This window comes from Barbatula barbatula, assembly GCF_947034865.1.
Source record: "Barbatula barbatula genome assembly, chromosome: 20".
NCBI lineage: Eukaryota > Metazoa > Chordata > Actinopteri > Cypriniformes > Nemacheilidae > Barbatula > Barbatula barbatula.
The window spans coordinates 15,535,224-15,556,412 of record NC_136783.1 but is presented as its reverse complement, the minus strand read 5'-3'; the positions used below and the strand labels follow the sequence as shown (position 1 = coordinate 15,556,412).

Sequence of the window (21,189 nt, the reverse complement as noted above, 5' to 3'; positions counted from 1 at the left end):
CATACAAATGAGGGTATACAAGGAATATAGAATGTGGGAGGAATTTTAAGTACGTGTCACAATCAAGAATATCATTCATGATTCAATGGACAAATTACGCATTGTTTTTACATATAAAACCACTTTAATGCAACACCTACAGCAATTACATTCGAAATTATTTCTCATTTGAAAGAAACAGAATCTAATTTGACCTCTTTCAAGGTAGTCACAGAATACAGTATTGCCGACGCGATTCTTGCAAAACAACTGATATGAAGTATGATTTTCTATTTCTTTTATCTTCTGCTAATTACAAGGTCCACACAAAGATCGTATTGTAACTTCACAATGTCTTTATGTAGCTTACAATGCTGTCCATGACCTTTTGAGAGGATTGAAACGACAGCCAGCCAATATCGAAGAAGCTCATGATTCCATGGAAGCCATCAGATATATGCTTCCATGTGACATCCACTCCCAAATCCTTCAATCGCTTTTGGAACAGAATGCCATCGTCCCTGAGCACATCAAACTCACAGGTCAGGACGAAGGTGGGCGGCGACATGCGAAGAACATCATCCTCGGCTAGTAAAGGAGAGATCTCTGGATCAAGGCCTTGTTTGATTATATGATAAACTTCACCATTATGGCCTGAGACAACCTGTTGACCTTTTACTCCTTTCCTTAACTGAGGTGGAAGATTAGCCGGATCCAGCCATTTCTTATAGTGAAGTTTAAGCTCGGCAGGAACATGCGTTCCATCCAAAAGATCCTGGCCCACTGACATATCCCCGTTTAAGTACTGCAAGAAAAAGAATACCATTCGGCCTTTGAACAATATGGGCACGGAGTGGTTCTGCTGGTATGAGGGAAGGTTGAAATCTGCCATCTGCAGTGCTGGGTAGATTAGAACCTGGGCACAGGGAGATGGCAAATTACAATCTTGTGTCTTTGCCAGCCTCTGGCAAAGCGCGGCTGCCAGGTTCGCCCCTGCGCTGTCCCCACCAACTGCCACCCTGCGTGGGTCCACCCCGAAATCAGCTGCCGCTATTGACAGGAAATGGCGAGTCGCAACCTCACAGTCATCGAGGTGGGCAGGGTACCTGTGCTCAGGTGCCAGTCTGTAACTGAAAGAAGGGACAGCAAGAAAGTTAATGTTAAATAGGTAATTAACTTTGACACTCTGAGTTTTTAAAAGTGTGCCAAAAGCAAACATACTCGACAGACACAACTACAGTGTCGCTTTCCATTGAAATGTATCGACACACCACATCATAATCATCTGTGGAAGAACAAACATTTTTACATTACCAAAGTAGCATCATTTAGAGTATAGGATATTTTATACCATGTCTGTGCGTGCATATTTTACCAATGCTGCCAAATACCCATCCTCCTCCATGAAATAAGACCAAGCCCCTCTTTTTCTCCCCTGAGGTTGCTGTGGGCTCATACACTCTCACTGGAACTCCATTGAAGGTCATGTCCTTAATACAAAGCCCAGGGGGAACCGGCCTTTTGTTAGCAAAGATATGAGCTCTAAACCATCTTGAGAAATTCATTTGATCGCATAGCCCCAGTCGCTCCAGAATTCTGCCCTAAAGTGGGTTAAATGCAAAAGGGACATGTTGACAATGCTCTGCATAATACTCTCGTGTCATTTAAAGGCCACTCGGTAAGGGCAACTGTTTAGCCATTTGAATTACATGCTTATACTGTATTTTAAGATAGGCAAAGTGGCTATTATCTCTTCATCATGCCCTTGAGAGAGTAGTGAGCCTGTGGTTACAGGATAAGATTCCCAATCACAAGAAGAGGTATTAAATAACTTAGATGGGAATTTTATTTAAAATTGATGAATGCTTTGTACTTAAAAATTAGAATAAAAAACAGAATATACTATTGTAAATTTTTCACAGATAACTCTTTTTACTTAAAAATTTTCAGAGAGCACAGCCAGTATTTTCATTACCACCAGAGACTAATGCCTGTATGTTAATTGTTTTTTTAAGTTCACACGAAACTAATAAGATTGCACTGACCACCAGCAAATGCAACAGAAAAACCGTGAACACTTACCACAACTGCAACTCCTACAAACACGAAATTAACCACATGCAGTTTTGCAGGACTTGCAACTCCAGGAGGAATATCTGAATTCATCAGCTGAAAGTACAGCAGGCCAACTAACAACAAACAAACAGCGGCAATAAGAGCCGCAAATCCAATGATCAGAATTGCAGTTCCAATGTACATGGCTGCTTCAATGTGTTGCACACGCAAAATAAAATGTTCAACATACACTTCTCCCTAGTTATACTGCAGAGAGAAGGTCAGTTGGGGCAGGGTTGCCAAGTGGGTATTTACTTTTTTTGTTAATGTTTAATAATGTTTAGGATGGTGTTACATATTACATGATTTCTTTGCCCATCCAACAGGAATTAAAATACCCAGAATTTACAGAGGAATCATGTGCATGAAGAAAATAAGCCAAGTACAAGTAAAAGTAGTATAATACATAATATGAAGTAAAACAACTGCAACTACAATATTTTCTAAGCAAGCCCCTAAAGCCTGCACAACAGGCTCAAAGTACAAAAAAGGTTTCTTGTGCATTTTTAAGTTTTACAACAAGTTTAAGTAAACTTGAAAATGCACAACAAACCTTTTTTGTACTACACACTTTAAAGTGTTGTATATGTCAGGGTATTTTCCACACACACCTGGCAACCCTGACTTGTTACTTATCAAAACGACCTCACTAGTTGACCGATAACACAGCAGCCAATTAGAAATGTAAACAACACACCTGAAAATATGCTAGGCTGAATGTTTACTTGTTGATAATTAATGGGGGCATGGCTTAAGAACAGGCAACACACTGCATATTCATACACGCTGACTTGTTGACCTTTAATACAATTACTATGCAAACGCGGATGTACATTAATGATAAAACTAATTTCGCATAAGCAATGTTTGTGGTAGATTTGACATTACCCTTTTTAGGGAATTTCCAGTTCTGATCTGTAGATGGCAGTGACACACTAACAGACCAAAGACATGATGAATCACAAAATAGAGGATAGATCAAAGCTCGCATAAGAATAAATATGAACGATGAGGTTCTATCAAATAAAACAGAAAGTTAGGATCTGTGTTTCTAGGTTTTATGATCAACAGATTCATAAACAACCAGATTTTAGTGAAACATGGTTTTCCACCACCAGACAAGCATTAGCCTTCTGTGAGAGTCGCTGGGCCATTACTAAGAGGCACGGCAAAGCACAAAGCCATCATTGTGGGGCTGCATTTTGACTCGGCCTGGTCAGAGCAGCCCTGCCTTCAGCTTTTCAGCATTAGAGGCAGAGGCCAGGCCAAAAATCACAGTCTGGAATCTCCTAAACGGCTCCTGGATTTACTGTGTGAGTTTAAAGCCCATTTTAAAATGTCTCTGTGTTCTGGGGGTGCTCTAGATTCTGAAAGAATTTCTGATCTGAGTTTGAGGACTGTAAACTGAAAACAGCAACAAGAGACACACAAGTGTAACATTTAGAGGAACACATCACACCTGCTCACAAATTGGTTTAAAACGACATATATATTCTTCCTTCTTAGATTACAATTCTTAAAGGAACAGAGGACCCAAACATTTTAATTATGTCTTCACCACCCTAAAGTTGATTTAAATCTGTATAAAAGTATTTGTTGTGATGAAAACAGAGAAAGACATTTGGAAGAACACTTATAACCAAACACTTCTGGCCACCATTGACTAGGAAATTTTGCTTAATACATTTCTTTGTTTTGTTAAACACAAAAAAGACGTTCTGAAGAATGTAGGAAAGCAAACAGTTCTTGGGCACTTTTGACGGGCATTGTATTTTTTCTTACTATAGTCAATGGTGGCCAAGAACTTTTAAGTTACAAGCATTCTTCCAAACATCTTTCTCTGTGTTTTCAAAACATATACATTTATACAGATTGGGAACAATTCGAGAGCAAGTAACTAAATGATGAAAGAGTTTTTACTTTTGGGTGAACAGTACATTTAATTTTTATTTTCACTATATTTCACAATATGGTGTGGTTATGAGACCAATAAATCTTAAACTTAGAAGTGAACTGGAAAACATTTTAGAGAACACGAAAAAGTAAAAAGATCAGGGTCCCTACTTTTTTAACCATATGGCCTAATGGACCTTTTCATTGTTTTATGATTACTAGATACGAATTGTACTGTAGACTATATTTTGTCCATTTATAAAAAGCAATATCTAGCTCCGGGAATATGAATATAAGAAATATATATAATACAGAAATGTCTATGCATCTGTAATATTTTGGGGACCTTCACAGGTCTGGAAAAAGTTAAAACCTTGCTACATTCAGGATTTATACATCACATTTTTTTAAAATTCAGATATGAGTCTGACGCAACAGTATTGAACCAGAAAAGAAGTAAAAATGTTCAAGAAGTGCAAAGCAAAACGAAAACTGATTAAACGACGGGATTATGAATGCTGCCGTTTTCATTGATTCTGTAATCTGTGTGTACGCCTGATTATTTCAAAACGTGGCTCGTCAACATTTTTCTGTCAAACTTCTTTATGTTCAAACTTGTGTTCGCTGACAAGCGTATGCCAAATTTAGTCACGGAAGAATGAAGCAAACAGATTCCACGAATCTTAAAATACTAACTAGAATGTCATGCAACCCTAGAAACCATCCTAACTGCAGAACGCGCGCTGCGCAAACCACCACAGGTTGAATGCAAGTCGATAGCTCGTGGCACCGGTTCTGGGGGAGGGGACTTATGCCGTCATAAACAAACCCTCACGACAACGTTTGATAAAGCAATACTTCTTTCGGGCCTCCAGCTGTCAATCAAGATAAATGGTCTCTTTAAAACCCCGATCAGGCATCGTCATTGTTGGATCCAGGTCGCTGTCAGTCGCGAAAGGACCCGCGTCTGTAGTGTTAAAGCAAGCGCACACTTGTCACCCCGTGGATGAGGAGTTGTGTTGACTCCTGTGGAATAAAGGTACGCAAAATGCCGAGGCGCACGTAAACTGCGTTGGATTGCGCTACATGTATTTCGCGGCGTTGAGCGTTCGTCCGTGTTTTACAATAAGGGTATTCGCCTTATCCTCTCCTATAAATAGAAGTAAAGGTAATCGCTCGGAGCAAGACTTCAGTGAGATAAGCGCTTACTGAGACTGAAATGGATCTGAAAGCGCTGGGCTGCGTACTGATCTTACCTATTCAGATAGTCTACTATATTGTCAAGGCGAGCGTGAGCTGGTTCTTACCGAGCAGGCGAAGAGATCTGACCGGAGATGTGGTTCTTATCACTGGTGGCGGACGGGGCATCGGTCGTCACCTTGCTAAGGAGTTTGCCAAGCGTGGAGTTAAAAAGGTATCGAGTCGTGTTATTATTTGAGCTCTTTTTGCATTTTGCCTTGTATTATGTTTGCTTGCAACTTTCTATAAATATTGTTCGCAGAGAGTTAAAATAGCTTGGTCTCATATGTCACAACAGTTTAGCTGTCAACACATTCAAAAAAATAAAAGGATGTTAATGCTGCGAGTTACAAAACGTATGGACCTTTATTCATGATCTTTTCTTTAAAAAAAACTTTCGTTGTGCACTTACATCAGCCCTTAGAAAAATCAACCACGGTTTTAGTAAAAGTATAACAATCATGTAATTTTGGCAGATTGGAAACCATTTCTATTAGACTACCATATGCTTCCTACAAATACCAAAAACTATTATTGTGGGGATATAGTAAATTGGTGGTTACTATGGTTTTACCAAATATGGTTGAGTTAAACCTGTTGTAAGGGTGTCCTGAGTCCCCCCCCAAAAAAAAACATCGTTTTACCAACGCTTTATGAAGCCATTGTAAGTTTACATGGGACACGTATTTATTTATTTATTTTTCATGACTTTTAGTGGCTAACCAAAGTTACAAAATGTTATTGTAGCAACATTAACTTTAGCCAGTTCATTCGTTCGTTCGCTCATTCATTCATTTGGAGACTGTGATCATCATTGTAATTCCAAACCTTGTTAAGCATGTCATAAATGAATTAATACCGTTTCAAAGGGCCACTATGTAACGGTTCATTTTGTTTTGTTTTCCAAAGCATTACTCTGTATTGGCTACTCTTCTCCCTAGAGACACTGCATGTCCTGTTCATCAAACCATTGTTTTAACAGTGCATAGGTCTGATTAGACAACCCAAAGGTCATGACCTCAGTGGTCAACCGACCAATCAAAATGCAGACCTTAAACCCAATGTTTGGTTCAACTTGTAAAACAAACTGGGTCACCTAGAGAATCGTTGTTTTAGGGGGGATAACTTTCTTTCAGCCTTTGACATTTCTTATGTCATATTCCTGGTTTATTTTCAGATTATTACAGTGTTGTGAAACTAGGTTGACTTTAGAGAGGCTAGTGCCATTGATCCAAGAAGTTATTAGTGCCCACAGCTTTGACCTTGGCTAAGTGCTTACAAAATACTGGCTTTCAAACCTGTTAGCAAGTCTGACCTTTTCTGTATTATTTTATTCCGATTATGATCCATATGCAGAGTGTTAATGGCCAAATTGCATCTCTCATTTTGGCAAGGGTGTAATGTTTCTGTCTCAATACTCAATACAATTTAATGAAATAAGACTGTGTGCTGACAGTCAAGAGCTGGGAAGAAATATCTCAGCTGCCTCACCCACCCAAGACATTACATTATAAATAGACCCAATGGCTCAACTGTAATAAACAGAGCTTAATAACTTCTGTAACCACAGTGACAGGGGCCTCGATGTTAAATTGTGTTACACCAGGGTTTACTTTGATCTAAACACATTTTCCCTTCAGAGAAGCTAGTGTGTATGAGGCTAAATGAAAGCCGCTATAAAAGTTTTAGAGCAAGCGTCACGCTGCTAACAACCAAGGAACGTCAGCTCCCCGAAACTTGCATTTTACATCACAGGGCAAAGGTCTTTGAAAGGAGCAGCACTTTTTAGAGCTTTGCAGCAGTATGTCAAAGGAAGCCACTGTACTTGTCAACACCCTGTTGCTTGCCATTCTCAAGGTGTCGAGGCTTTAGAACCAACACCTGCAGTGGCTGTATTCACGGTTAGCCCATTCTTAAGGAATGCTAAAGAGGTGATGAATCATAAATGCACTCTCAGAAAACAGACTCTGAGTTAACTAGACCACCCGTGTCTCTGAGTCGTGGTCTAGCTGTCTTACTGCAAAATGCAACTGCAGTTTTAATGACCTCCAAGAGGCATTTTAAGAGTCACCACATTACTGATTTTTTTAGATTACAAATATTTCCGTAAAACACCCCTATCCGTTACATCCATGTGGTACCATGGCCTCTCGTGGCTGATGGCTTAAGGAAGTGTGAAGGAAGTGAGCCCTATGTAAATTGCTTTCTGTATGTGTATAGGCTGGGGAGGGGTGGCAGGGAATATACAACTCCCAGCTGGGCAGTGCCCTGTGGCTGACCCTTCTGTCTCCACACTAATTATACAGCGGTAGGCGACTGCCTCCTGAACTCCCTGTGCCCCCCACTCCACCCCTCCATACACATGCATACTCATTCCATATAGAGAGCAAACTGGATTACTTAAGGAGCAAGCGGGGTTTAGTTCTGGTCTTACATATGTTAGATCCAAGATTTCTTTAATATTTCAAGGTTTCCACGGTATATACAGCAGTTACCAAAAGTGATGTCTGCGTGGCATACTTCACCGATATTAGCTTTTAATGCCCCCTCAGGTTATTATCTTAAAATTATGACATTAATGATACAAATTCGAAGAAACTAAATTGTTTGACAATAAAGCAAACATGAAGATTTGCTTAGTAGATCAAACAAGCATAGAAAAACTAAACGCTGAAGAAAAATGATGCATTTGTTGACAAAAATGTTGTTCATTGTGAATATTTATTGATCTTCTCTCTTAGGTATATTAGATTATATATTTCCTGGGTCTTAACTCTACAAGCCTCCAGAAATCCTTCCCAATGCTTAGCTTTATTTTACAGTCAAAACAATCTACTTGATAACAATGTGTTTAATACTTCTTTAAAAATATAATTGAACAACATCTCAAGCATCCAATTTCCAAAGTTGGACATCACTTTAGGCCAGGACTGTATGTCTCTAATATTTAATTAGCTAGACATTGCTTTGTGAACTGAACTGCAAACCAGTGTTAAGAAATATCACATGTTTGTCTGATTATTTGGAAACATTTGTAATACATTAAATCAGATTCCATAAATGATACCTGACATAGAAATCCACCCTAAACCACTGGAAATGTCATCAAAACTCCTTGATCAAATAGTACACATGTCCGATGTGTGCAGTGTGCACTACGGACCAATGTAAGTTGAGTGAGCTTCGTCTGCTTCATACGCAGAGTACTGATTTGTGTGATTAAGGATGAAAAATTACAATGTTTGTCCTCATAGAACAGGATTAAGGATAGTTTGTTTTCTTCTTATATTAGCATATTATATGCTAATGCTGCACACACAACTAGTTCTTCTCGAAAGACTTCAGTGATAAGACTTGCTAATGTGTGCGAATGAAGCTCATAACAGGATTGTATGGGAGACCACCTTGTGAGCTCTTGTTCTCCAACAAGAATATCAAGATTGTTGTGAAATCCTATTATAAATTGAATCAAGACCATCTCGGTAATTACCCACTATGCATACAGAACGGCTCCATACAAAAACACAAGACCAGGTTTATCAAATAGTGGTCCATTATGCCAAAGAGTGAAACCACCTGCAGTGAAAAATCCCAGTCCATTGGCAAACAATACTGATAGGGATTACTTTAGCTCTATTAGGACTGCAAACATTGGGTTTCTTAGCTTTAGGAGTGTATCAGACTGCTTAAAAAAACTTTTCTGTAAGTTTCCGTTTGTAAACATTAGTTAACTATGTTGTTAACATTAAGTAATAATAAACAGAATTAATTTTAGTTTAAATTACACAACACAATCTCACAGGAATTGGAAACTATTTTACAAGGTTACAATCTTATCTGTATGTTTTAGTACAATTTGCTTTCATGCCAGTGACGTAAGAGTTATGAGAGGGGTTATGGGAGGTATGTTTTTATGCGGTTATTGTATATTTTAGTAATTTGCAGGCAATATTTGCTATTACACTAAGATCCAGCAGAACTGTGTGACACAAAACCTTAAAGGGTTGATCCATGGTCTGGTTTTGTGTTATTATCGCTATGACCATAGCTGCAGCAATATTTTTCCTGAAATAAATTAGAATTTCTATGGAGGGCAGAACTAATACTGTCTGCCTCACATTAGCTTCTTTATCTAAGTGTGTAAACAACTATTGTATCATTATAAAACATCACTCTATTATTAGGGTGTTGAAACAGGGAATGGCTGGACACATATGCCCAGCAGCCGGTGTAATCTCCGGCAGCACCCTTGATTTCATTACCTTTCTTTGACCCCTCAGACTGACAAATCTAATTGACCAATCACTGCCCCCCATGTTCCCTGTCTCAGCTTAATCCCTCTCCAAACTAATTGTTGCCAAAGAAAAATGGTCCCACTGTTTACTTCAATGAAAAGGACTTTTCTGTTTCTGCATGCCTAACTCAGAAGTTTCATGTCGGAGTGGTATATATTTCCTATAAATGTAAGAAGAAGGCAAAGACCACTAGAACTGTGGAGTGAGGTTTCATTCAAGATAAAATAAATAAATAAATATCAAAATACTGTTAGACAGTGCCAAGTAAATGTGTTTTTAATTTGAAAAAGGACATTCTGAAATATGAGGGCAGATTCTGACTCATGCTTTTTGTGTCAATAAGTTGACATTGGCATGAAATATTATAAATAAACAATTTTTTTTACAAAAACATAAGTTCCCATTACTCATTTAAAAATGGGCAAATTTTAAATGAAAATGTTGAATTCATTTTGAATATTTTTTATATGGTGAGTTCGAATGTTATTTTAACTTGAATAATTGATTGGGAAAAAAAAGAAATGTTGTGATTCAAAATACAGATAAAAAAATATTAACATTTACCATCGTCTGTGCTTTCACTGCAGCACACGAGATGCTCTTTATCGAGCTTGAAGTCTTGCACAGATTTGAAGTGTCAATGCACACATTTAAACCAAATGTATTGTGTTGATCATCGTTTTTAATAAAGAAACTGTTTTAAATTAAAAAAGCAATTCCTCTATTATCAGGTGATTCCTATTGCACGTCATATTTTATGGCAAAGTGCACATTTCTATTTTATTCAGCAACTACAAATTCTTATTTTAGATTGATGATTTACTGTCAATGTGGCTGAACATATTGTGGCTTATACAATTTGATATTTCTTGTCAGTTTTCTAAATGATCTCTCCTTTGACCTTTGTTCCCTATCTTCTATCAGCTAATCCTGTGGGGCAGAACGGAAAAATGCCTGAAGGAAGCATGCGGGGAGATCACCATTATGGGAACAGAGTGCCATTACTTTGTTTGCGATGTGGCCAACAGAGAAGAAGTTTACAAGCAAGCCAAGGTTGTGAGAGAAAAGGTATGCACGCCCTAGGGATTTCATTACGACGATTACAATAAAATAAATTCTTAAATGCCATGTAGTCTCTAGGGTGAAGATTTTGCTCTATTGACGTCTAAAAATGCCTGTGGTGGATTTCTTTTAAACCTCTTTCACCCACATTGCCTGGACAAAGGTTACAATTCACTTGAAATGTCTGGGTTAGACAAGACTCAGCAGTATGGCAGTATAAGATGGCTCTAAAACCGAAACAATAAAGTATCTCACAGGTGGTTTTTTTTCTCTTGGCAGGTGGGAGATGTTACCATTTTAGTGAATAATGCTGCAGTGGTGCATGGGAAGAGTTTGCTCGACAGTGATGATGATGCGCTTTTAAAGACACAGCATATCAACACACTGGGACAGTTTTGGGTAAGTTTTGGTCGGGGTGTTCGGTTGCATAACATTAAGTCTTCTCTAAAAAAACCTGAACTGATCTGGTCACTCCAGGTAGGCTTATCTAAGGCCAGGAGGCTTATGGGAATCTTTTAGCAGACCATCAATCTATGTGTAATTTCCATCATCGTGCCTTCTGTATTCTGACTTTCAGGTATAATGCAATTTAAAGAAAATGATGGCAATATTACTTATTGTATAATCAAAATGATTCAAAATTAATAATATTATTATCATTATAAATAATAATTAAAACATAATTAAATATACTTTTATTATGACAGCCATAAAACTCTTTGAGGCTACAGTATGTCACATTATGAGTATAGTTAAGGTATTGTCTTATATTAAGTATTAAAATTCTTGGTAACACTTCAGTATAGGGGGAAATTCTCACTATAAACTAGTTGTTCGCAGCATGTCTATTATTGGCATATTTGCTGTTTATTAGTACTTATAAAGCACATTTTCTGCATGACCATATTCTACATCCCTAATCCTACCCAATACCTAAACCTAACAACTACCTTAATAACTATTAATTAGCAACAAATTAAGAGTTTATTGGGGAAAAGGTTGTAGTTATTGGTTTGTTAATAGCGAGAATTGCCCCCTATACTGAAGTGTGACCACATTTCTTTTTGTCCACAGACCACAAAAGCATTCCTACCTCGTATGCTGGAACTGCAAAACGGCCATGTTGTGTGTCTCAACTCGATCCTGTCTCTGTCGCCCATCCCTGGTGCTATAGACTACTGCACCTCAAAATCATCCTCACTGGCCTTCATGGAAAGCCTCACACTGGGTTTGCTGGACTGTCCTGGGGTGGGCTGCACCACTGTCCTTCCATTCCACACCAACACTGAAATGTTTCAGGGCATGAAAGTCAGGTAAGCTGTTTTTTCTGAATATTATCATATATTTCAACAGGAAATCAAATTGTACCTGATGCACATACCGGGTCAAACTGTGAACCACTCATCTGTGCGGATGTTTAAGTATCTTTAAAAAAATAAAATGTAGTATATTTGTCATCTGTCAAACATTTATACCATGGTCCCATATTACTCCAAGGCACTTGGTCAAAATAACCTTTTTGTACAAAATGTTAAATTTATATTAAATGTACCCATGTCTTCTCCACAGGTTTCCCAAACTATTCCCTCCTTTAAAGCCAGAGGTGGTGGCCCAGAGAACCGTGGATGCTGTCAGGACCAATACAGCCTTTGTTTATCTTCCATGGACGATGAATTTGCTTGTAATACTCAAAAGGTATTGTCTAAATGAATACTTTTTATGAAATTAAATTTGACATTGATTTAACTTATTTCAAGTGTCTTTTTGAATTGCTTACTCATTCCATTTATCGTTTTGTCTTACCCATGAAACAGTATCCTGCCACAGTGTGCCCTTGAAGAAATCCATAAGTTCTCAGGAAGCTATACCTGCATGAATACTTTCAAGGGACGGACATGAGAGGATCTAGAAATGCCACAGGAGTTCCACGTGTTACGTTTTCAAACAAACTGTTTTATAGTTGAACAACAACAATGGCGTTCTGAAGAAAATGAGGACGTTCTCATGGAGTCTTCCAGAGGCAACGAGTAAAAGCGAGAACAGTAAAAAGAATACTTTGACGCATTAGAGAACTGGATGCCTCATTTCAAGAACATTTGCAGGTTACCTTTGACCTCAAACACAGGACGAACATTCCTCAACTGACCTCTGTTCTGTGTGTGTACTTAGCATTTTAATATTTCACATTTAAAAAATTGTCAATGTAAATTCAGCATCTGAATAAAAAGCTGTTTTAACGCCTATTATAGGTATTGTAAAATTATCGATTTACAGGCCCACAAAGTTAATCTATAGGCAGATAAGCCTACAGCAGACATCTTGACAGGACCACCGTCAACATGCTTTTTAATGCTGAGCTCTGCAAATTTCTCCGTTGTGTTTTAAACTCAGCAACACAACTCCGATCTGACCCGGTTCTCGAGCACGTAGTCTGGCCCTTTTTTCTCTTGTCAGAAACATTCAAGAGTAAAAATAAAATGTCAACTCTGCTTTATGTCATTTTTCTTTGTCTGGTTTCTTTTGAGAAGATACAACAAATATTTGAGTTTGAGTATTTGATTTGGTTTATTTTCAAAGCAGAGCTCAAGTTACTGCAGAGTTCTTTTAGTTTGTGACTGAGATTTGGCTTGATTTTAACTGTGCTTTCAAAAGTTTAGACTTTGGTCTGAGAACAAAGTTCCAGGAAGACCAGTAAAAGGAAATCACAGTGGGGTGTTTTATAGCAAGCTGGAAATGTTTAACCACAAATTTATTCCACCACTGCTGTTGCATTATGTAAGAAATGTAAACACGTGCCTTGCAAAATGCATGTTGGTAAAAGCATGGTGCATTTAATATTCAGTTAACTAGAGAATAAACATGAGATGAGAGATTATTTAATAACTAGAAAATTCTGTTTATTAATCTGCTAAAACTCCAGTTTTCACAATCCAATCAATACTTGATGTCCTGTCCTGCATTTTAAAAGTTGTAAAAGTTAATCACTTTACACAAATGAATTTGGTTTTGAACATAATTTTTGCTGATGCAAATATAAAGTATTACTTAAAATAGTTTCGTGTGAAAACAAAGTTCAACCCTCTGTGCAAGTCTGAACAATGAAAACTGTGGGATGAGCCTGACCTCTGTTGTCAGATTAACCACAGAAGAATTGAAAACACAATGAACCACAAGCATTTTCCCATTACAGTCCCAACTATCTTACTTACACGTATTTGGGTTGAAACTGCACTGCAGACATGAAAGAAAATAAGAATGTGATCAGTTAAAGGAAATAAGAGTCTCTTGCGAGAACTGATTTTCATTGTTCCGTAGTGGTCCATTTGAAGTACTGTGAGATGTCGACAGCGGGTCATGAAATCGGGAAGCTGTAGGCTACATATGCGAAAGGAATGGGAAATTCAGACCCCATTGGGCAGGTTCGGAGCGGGGTTAGTCAAGCATAACATAAATTGGATCGCAGCGTAAATCAGATGCAAAAGAATAGACATCTCATACATTTCATATTCACTTGCTAGAAAACATTAGACAGTGTTTGCAATGAATACTCAGTGTTCAGACTTTGATCGCATTGCCTTTGTGCTGGACACATGTGCAGCAGAAAAGCAAAACAAGAAAAAGACAATGACTTTTTTCCTCACAGAGTAATATTTATTATTCCCAAACACAGACAAGACGTTCTTTACAAAACACATTGCGTATTATTAATTACCCTTCATATGTACATCTCCCACAGAGAAGCCACATCAACCATCACAGTCAGATTCTGAATAGCTATGATTGAATGCACAGCGGTTTCACATGATTTGTGATGAATCTGATCTGCTCAATGTGACAGGTCTGGGGTTATGCATTTATGAAGGCGGTATTTCATTCTGCCAAATCTGTTTTCCATATTAGTCTGTAATCCCGTAGTTTCTTTGAATTCATATTTCCTGGCTCATGGATCAAGAAGGCTTATGTAAGGAAATACAAAAAGCACAGTTATACTGAAAGTGCTACACTCTAAAAGGACCATGTCACGGTTGAAATACATTAAATAACATCTGTAAAAACATACAGTAAATGCATAAAGGACATTCTCAATTGTTCAAAGTGGGCAATACATAATCACTTTATGCATTTAAACTTGAACAGAATTATGAGAATATTTAAAGTAAATGACCTAGAAATATGCATATACAGTATACGTTTATATATAAACACTAAATGGATATTTGGGACACCCCTTCTCATAATTATGTTTCAGTAATTCCATCAGAAAAATATATTATTGTTAAACCATTTTAAAGAGTTTTGTTTTCATCTTTGTTACAACATTTTTGGACTTGAAGGTATGTATTCATGTGTACAGGTCATTGATGGGTTTGGGTGATGAGTGTTTAGCTTAAAGATGTTCAGTTGAGTTCAGGGGCGGGTTAAATAAACTGCTTAGACTAGTCTTCTCAGTGGTTAGAACATGGCGCTAGCAACACCATGGTTCGATTACAGGGGATTGGAACAGAAACAAATGTATAGAACAATGCAAAGTAAGTCGCTTTGGATAAAAGAGAGCATATAAACCTTTTGTCAGCACACTAAACAGTGCTGTTAGTTTACAAGGCCATCCTACTAGGAGGATTAAAGCTGAAGTAAGCAAGGGAGAGAATGAACAAGAAACAAGACAGACAGTTATTGGTTAGTCAAATAAATGCGGAACAGGTATGTTTTGAGCGATTTTGTGAAGCTGTGAAGAGATCACAAATCTCGGTGGAAGCAGTAGACCATCCAGGTATTTCTCGCATACTACTCATGACGAATTCAGACATGATTTTGTAACGTTCCACTCTTGATCAGCTCTGTTGGTAGTTTCACATAGTGTTCATCAATCACGCAATAGCTGATCTGACTAAATGAGACTCTGCTGACCCCCAGCAAGACGCTGAACTCTATGCCTCAGTTGCCCTGTCTGTTGAGAATTATGGTCAACTGAGGCAAGAGGTTAAAGGTCATGGATAGTGAGAGTACTAACATTAAGTTCTCTGCAATGCTGTAGCCAAGTTTCCGTAATTTGGTTTTGCAATAGCAAATGTTTTTTCAATGTGCTTTTTTAGAAAATTCACTAAGTAGAAACAAAACTACAAAACCATATAATTTACACATTTTAAAAACGAAAATTATTTTACTTATAAATATTTTAATTCTCATGCCAAATAATTCAAAAGTATATCAGACTATGTGGTAAGAATTTTTTTTATGGTACCCAGATTAGACGATACACCTGGTTACACAATGTCAATGCTTCCTCTACAGTTGAGGTGCACAGAGAAGCATCACTCTTATCAACACTGAATCTTTCCTGTGAGCTGTTCCGAACTTCCACTCCAGCTATATCTTTATCATTAGCGATGGCTTTTGGAACACTGTTATCATTGTGACAGATCAAAGCAGGAACAACAACAGAGCCGTGAACACAGCCGGACGGGAAATTACATAAGGGCTGTGCAGCAGTGCCAGATCACCTTGCCTTGATGGTTGTGCTGTCTGCTTTCATCTAACTGCGAGAGCCTACACCTCTGATATTGAGATTAGAGTGGATACAGAAACAAAGCCTTTATATTGATCTCAGCATGCATGCACTTTTTTACCTGGATATCTTTCAATGGTGTGCCCGATTGTGTGTAAAATAGTACATTTGGCGGATGTTTTAATCCAGAGAGAGCGAGAGAGAGAGAGAGAGAGAGAGAGAGAGAGAGAGAGAGAGAGAATGACGCACTATGCTTGGAAACATAAATCCCAAATACAAGCCATAGGAAATAGGGTGCATGGGTTAAACACAGTTTATAATTTGGTGATGTACGCTTCACAAAAGCCACCAGGCAGCACATTAGAGGCCTCCACTGAAAGCACTGCTCCCAGATGGATAATTTCAGACACATTATTTACGACCTAAGCCACATCTTTGTCAGTTATGCAACCATGCCGTTCTCAGGGCGCTGTACCAGAAGAACTGTCCCTTACTGCCAGAGCCCTGAGTTAATCAAGCAAGGACCATTAGTGGGTCATGAAAAGGATATAAGCGCTTCATATCCACCCTGAGCTAATGGGTGAAACGGCTTAAAGAGCTTATACACACTTTAAACACGGAGATCAAGTCATGACTAAGTGAGACACCAGATGTGTTCGCATGCCTTCAGCCATTAATAAACACAAACTCAGAGGTCCTCCGGAGGAGACAAATAGAGTTACCTTTCTTTGACCTGTTGCACTGTGTTTGCTCCTTTTGGATTTATGGACCTGTTTGATGTCAATGTGAGGACCCATGGGGAACTAAATCAAAAAACATGACAGAATTCTCACTCACGGTCACACTCTCCGGATCAATAAATCTGTCAGATCAGTCATCGTTGATCTTATGGGGAGGACTTTTTACTTACAATCATTCTAAATCTAACCCCTGCATATCCATAACTGGCTTGACATGCAAGGACATGGCAGCCCAGTTAATCGAGTTGTTATAGGGCTGAAAAAGATGGGCTTTCAATCGAGTATATAGGCCTAGATGTTACAGCAGAGAAACTCGTAGGACACTGTGATCCAAACCAAAGCATTAATTATAAAGTTATAAAGTTTAGTGGCTAAAGTTAGAATATGTGGCCTAAACACCAGTAAAAGACTTCAGCTAAAGAGTCAGCATGTTAACATTCACTTCAAGTTACATAGTTTGTCTGAAATCATACCAGTCCTGTTTCGGCACAGAATACATTATCTAGACAACAACATTTGGGCTTGGCATTGTACACCAAAACAGTGACAGTGCAGAGGTATCCAGCGAATGCTAGGATAAATTCTGAGCTAATGCTAATAGCTAATGTCCCTCAAATGTTTAAGTGGAGGGACAGATGGAGAGCTAAGCTTAGCTTGATTATTTAACTATAACAAGAAAATAACAAAATAAAAAATTAAGTCGAAAGGTTTTGGAAGACAACAGATAAAATCCAGCTGATCAATGGTAAATTGTCTCTTTTTATATAGGCTACGTGCGTCTAGCTAAATTTCTCATATCAAAAGTAATAGATGTATAAGAAGATGGACTTATCCCTGTTGAAAAAAAAGCATATGCTGGGTTAGGCATATTTTGATGCTGTTTTGTACTGGTTTAAACTGCTGAGGAACCAGCATATGACCATCTTAAACCAGCACATAACCAGTTGAGACTAGCACATGATCAGCTTAATCTAGCACATGACCACCTTAAACCAGCATGTGACCAGCCTAAACCAGCACAAACCATCAAATCAGCATCAAAACCTAACCCAACATATGCTGTTCTTTTCAACAGGGATAACCAGTTGACAGACTTATTGTTGAACACGACCCAAGACAAACAGATTTCTATAGTACAAATTTCCCTGCCCTGCTATAATCTTCCTCCACAAACTTCAACAATACCAGAACTTTACTCAAAGGTAAAGTATACATCACATTGACAATTTATAGACTGTGGATAGAACATAATTGGTAAAGGCAAGTTGTCTACATTTGTACATGGGATACTACATGCTTTGTGAACAGAATGTACACTTTAAATAAAAGATGCTTAATGATGGCATAGAAGAACCATTTTTTTCCAATGGGTCCATTTTGTAGAGTAAACTATAAAAAAGTAAAAATAAATGTTTCCTTTAGGGCATTACTATAAAGAAGCGTATGTAGCACCTTTTTTAAAAAGTGTACCGGCAGAGCTACACCAAAGTGGAATTCTCTTTTCAGAGTCTTGGAGTTACAGGTAAGACATGATGTTAGGGTTTGTCATTCTGTGGGTTAATTATATAGGAAACATAGACTAGCGTTTTCTTGTCATTCATACCACAAATTATTCCCTTCTGTTAATTAAAGTCTATACATTATTTTGTGGCACATATACTCTTGAGGTTTTGTGAGGGATAAAGCCTTTTTTTGGATGTTGTATTAACTTAATCTCAATTTAAAATGATAGGATATTGAGCTGTTAACCAAATAATGGTTTGAACAACTGCCTAGGACAATCTGAGGAAAACATACAAGTGAATGAAGTCAGTGATAGAATGATTGAGTGTATTTTGAAACAACTCCCTTAATTAAACCAACAACGTGATGGTTTCTTAACACTGTTGTAATCTTTTGGCTGTTGTTTTTTTATTGAAATCATATGAAAACATAAATCTACACATGTCAGGGTGGAGTGTGTCTGGCTCCTTTAACAAGTACAATATTTCTAAATTCACAGTACTTATAGAAGGAAATGACGTGATGTGAGCAGAAACCTGTTACCAAGAGTACTTCGAAAGACTCAAAAGCCTGATAGGGCCTCAGCTTTTGGCGGCCTCCGTCAGAGTTGTCATGGTTTAAGTGAAGTGAACTGAAGATGAAGACAAGCATGTCATTTGCTGGAGCAACGCAATACCCGCTGCATGACCCCTTCCTCTGGCTGCCACCACCAGACTGGATGGGGATGAGTTTAACTGGGCTGGGGCTCACTGGAACGGAATCGGAATCCCCACATCTGGCTTATATCTGCGGTCTACGGTCATTTGATTTTTGGCTGATGGCTTCCAGTAGTTCCACAAAGGCTGGATTGTTCCGAAGGCTCAGGGCTTTTCTTCTCCACTCAGCACTGGCGCCGTTGACCACAGCTGGGGCTGCTTTTCGCAGACGCGGCCTCAGTCCCGCAAGGCCTGCAGACAGGGAGGAGATGAGCACAACCCACTCAATGGGGAAACCAAGTTCCAACAGACCCTTCCAGCATGTACTGACAAGTACGTCAAAGAAGATGTTAATGTATTTCTATATGACAACCCCACTTAGATTAAAGGTTTTTGCAATGTGCCAATAATCATCAGGCTGAACGGACTTCATGGAGAACAACCGAGTTCCTCTGATACTTCAGACCCATCGTCCGCTAATTTCTGCAATGCGTTTTGGGGCTGACAATTGGGTTCAGCTTCAGGTCAAGCTCTTCGCTTGACAATGGGCCAGCCAGTCTTGAATTGAAATTTTCCCATAGGGTCCTTGCACACACTCAGAGGAGACTTAGTCCCCTTTCCATTTCAACCACACCAGTGGATGTTGATAGGCTTTACTTTTTAAATAAATTTTTCATAAGTATATAAATGTCAGATTTGTGTTATGTTTCATGTGCTACTAAAGAAATCTGATCTTTCAGCAAAAGCATGTGGGTCTAAACAACACTCAGAGTAGCTCATATGTTCTGCAGTTGTTTTGGTAAATCCTACATGCTGCAGGGAAGGATAAAGTTAAAAAGCTAGTTCACCCCTCCCCAACAAATGTTTTTACCTCATTTTTATGTTGTATCTCCACAATATCGCATCTTACATGACACAGAATGCAATTTTATACAATCCAAAATGAAAAGGGACAGAGGCTCTCCATCCTTAACATTCTGCCTAACATTTGTTTTTGAAGATAGAACAGAGTTTTTTAATCACAGTATTAACTACATCTTTATGACATTAATAATGCATGAGGAGTAAATCATTATTTTGTTTAGCTTATTACTTGATAGGAGTGTAGCTATCTGAGGGAGAGAACACAGCGGTGCGATGGAGCTAGGAGAAGACATGGATCCTACACATTTTATGTGTGAACTCTGGCTGAACCCCTGGGTTACTGTTTCAGGCACGCTCTGACAGCCTCACCCCAATGACCCGGCTCGCGACTACGCAGTTCACCAAGAGGTCCCCTGTTCACACACAGCAGTCCCCATCAACCCCCCGCGTTCTTGCCTCTGCCTCACCATTATGCCCTGCTCTACCCTCTGCTCTGCTCTTCAGTTCCTCGTCTCCCCCTAATCTTTCTCATTCTGCCGCAGTCAAAGAGATGGGAATCAGTCTTTGTTAAATCTTTTAAATATAGAAACAAATGCAAAACAATTTGTTTTGCATACCAGACATACTGTTAACACAAACTCTTGCTGGGAAAAGGCGAGTTCAGTGAAAGTTTATATGTCAGCTAAAGTGCAACATTTGCATACACACTGTTTTCAGTGAAGGGTGTACTCAACAGATTTCAAAGGCGTGCCATGCGATACATGGGTGAGAGACATAAACTTTTATAAAAAATTGTGACATATTTTAAGTGTACGCTATTCTGTAAAGATACATAAAAGATACATACTTCATAATTATCAGTGGTTCTCAACTGGTGGGTTGCAAACCGAAATGGAATTGAATGAGATACCCATATAACCATGCATGTTTAAGACCATACAATAAAACGTCTGATCAACTTTAAAAAGGAATAAACTCTTCCTGTATAGCTTTTGTTGTTAACATCAAAAGCCTTGGAAACACTAATATTCTGTAATAAAACAACTTTAATGCTATCATGGGTTGCCACTTGCAAAATCTGGGTCCTGAAGCAAAAACCGTTGAGAACCAGAGATAAAATCTAAATCATGCGGTTATCCATGTCCCATGTATTGTTTTACTTGGCAACGGTGACTTACATTTGGGTCAAATGAAAGTCTCATGGGATTTGCCCTCAGAAAGGAACAAACTGCTATGAAAGGTCCTCCGTTTCAAGGCCTCTGATAAACAAATGTTTTAGGCGTGTACTCAAGCTTAAT

At 38.4% G+C, this 21,189-nt stretch overlaps 2 protein-coding genes across 2 annotated transcripts; one reads left to right on the top strand and one right to left on the bottom strand.

Moving 5' to 3' along the window:
* Positions 1 to 27: 27 nt before the first annotated feature.
* Positions 28 to 2,305, bottom strand: aadacl4 (arylacetamide deacetylase-like 4). The gene is made up of 4 exons (XM_079483552.1): positions 2,062 to 2,305; positions 1,355 to 1,580; positions 1,201 to 1,264; positions 28 to 1,109 (listed from the first exon to the last, which is right to left on the bottom strand). Exons 1-4 carry the CDS (start codon positions 2,236 to 2,238, stop codon positions 326 to 328), a joined length of 1,251 nt encoding a protein of 416 aa, XP_079339678.1. The 5' UTR covers positions 2,239 to 2,305; the 3' UTR covers positions 28 to 325.
* Positions 2,306 to 4,742: 2,437 nt separating this feature from the next.
* Positions 4,743 to 13,461, top strand: dhrs3b (dehydrogenase/reductase (SDR family) member 3b). Its single transcript, XM_079483551.1, has 6 exons — positions 4,743 to 5,401; positions 10,446 to 10,589; positions 10,863 to 10,982; positions 11,658 to 11,896; positions 12,153 to 12,278; positions 12,398 to 13,461. Exons 1-6 carry the CDS (start codon positions 5,207 to 5,209, stop codon positions 12,480 to 12,482), a joined length of 909 nt encoding a protein of 302 aa, XP_079339677.1. The 5' UTR covers positions 4,743 to 5,206; the 3' UTR covers positions 12,483 to 13,461.
* The last annotated feature ends 7,728 nt before the right edge of the window (positions 13,462 to 21,189 follow it).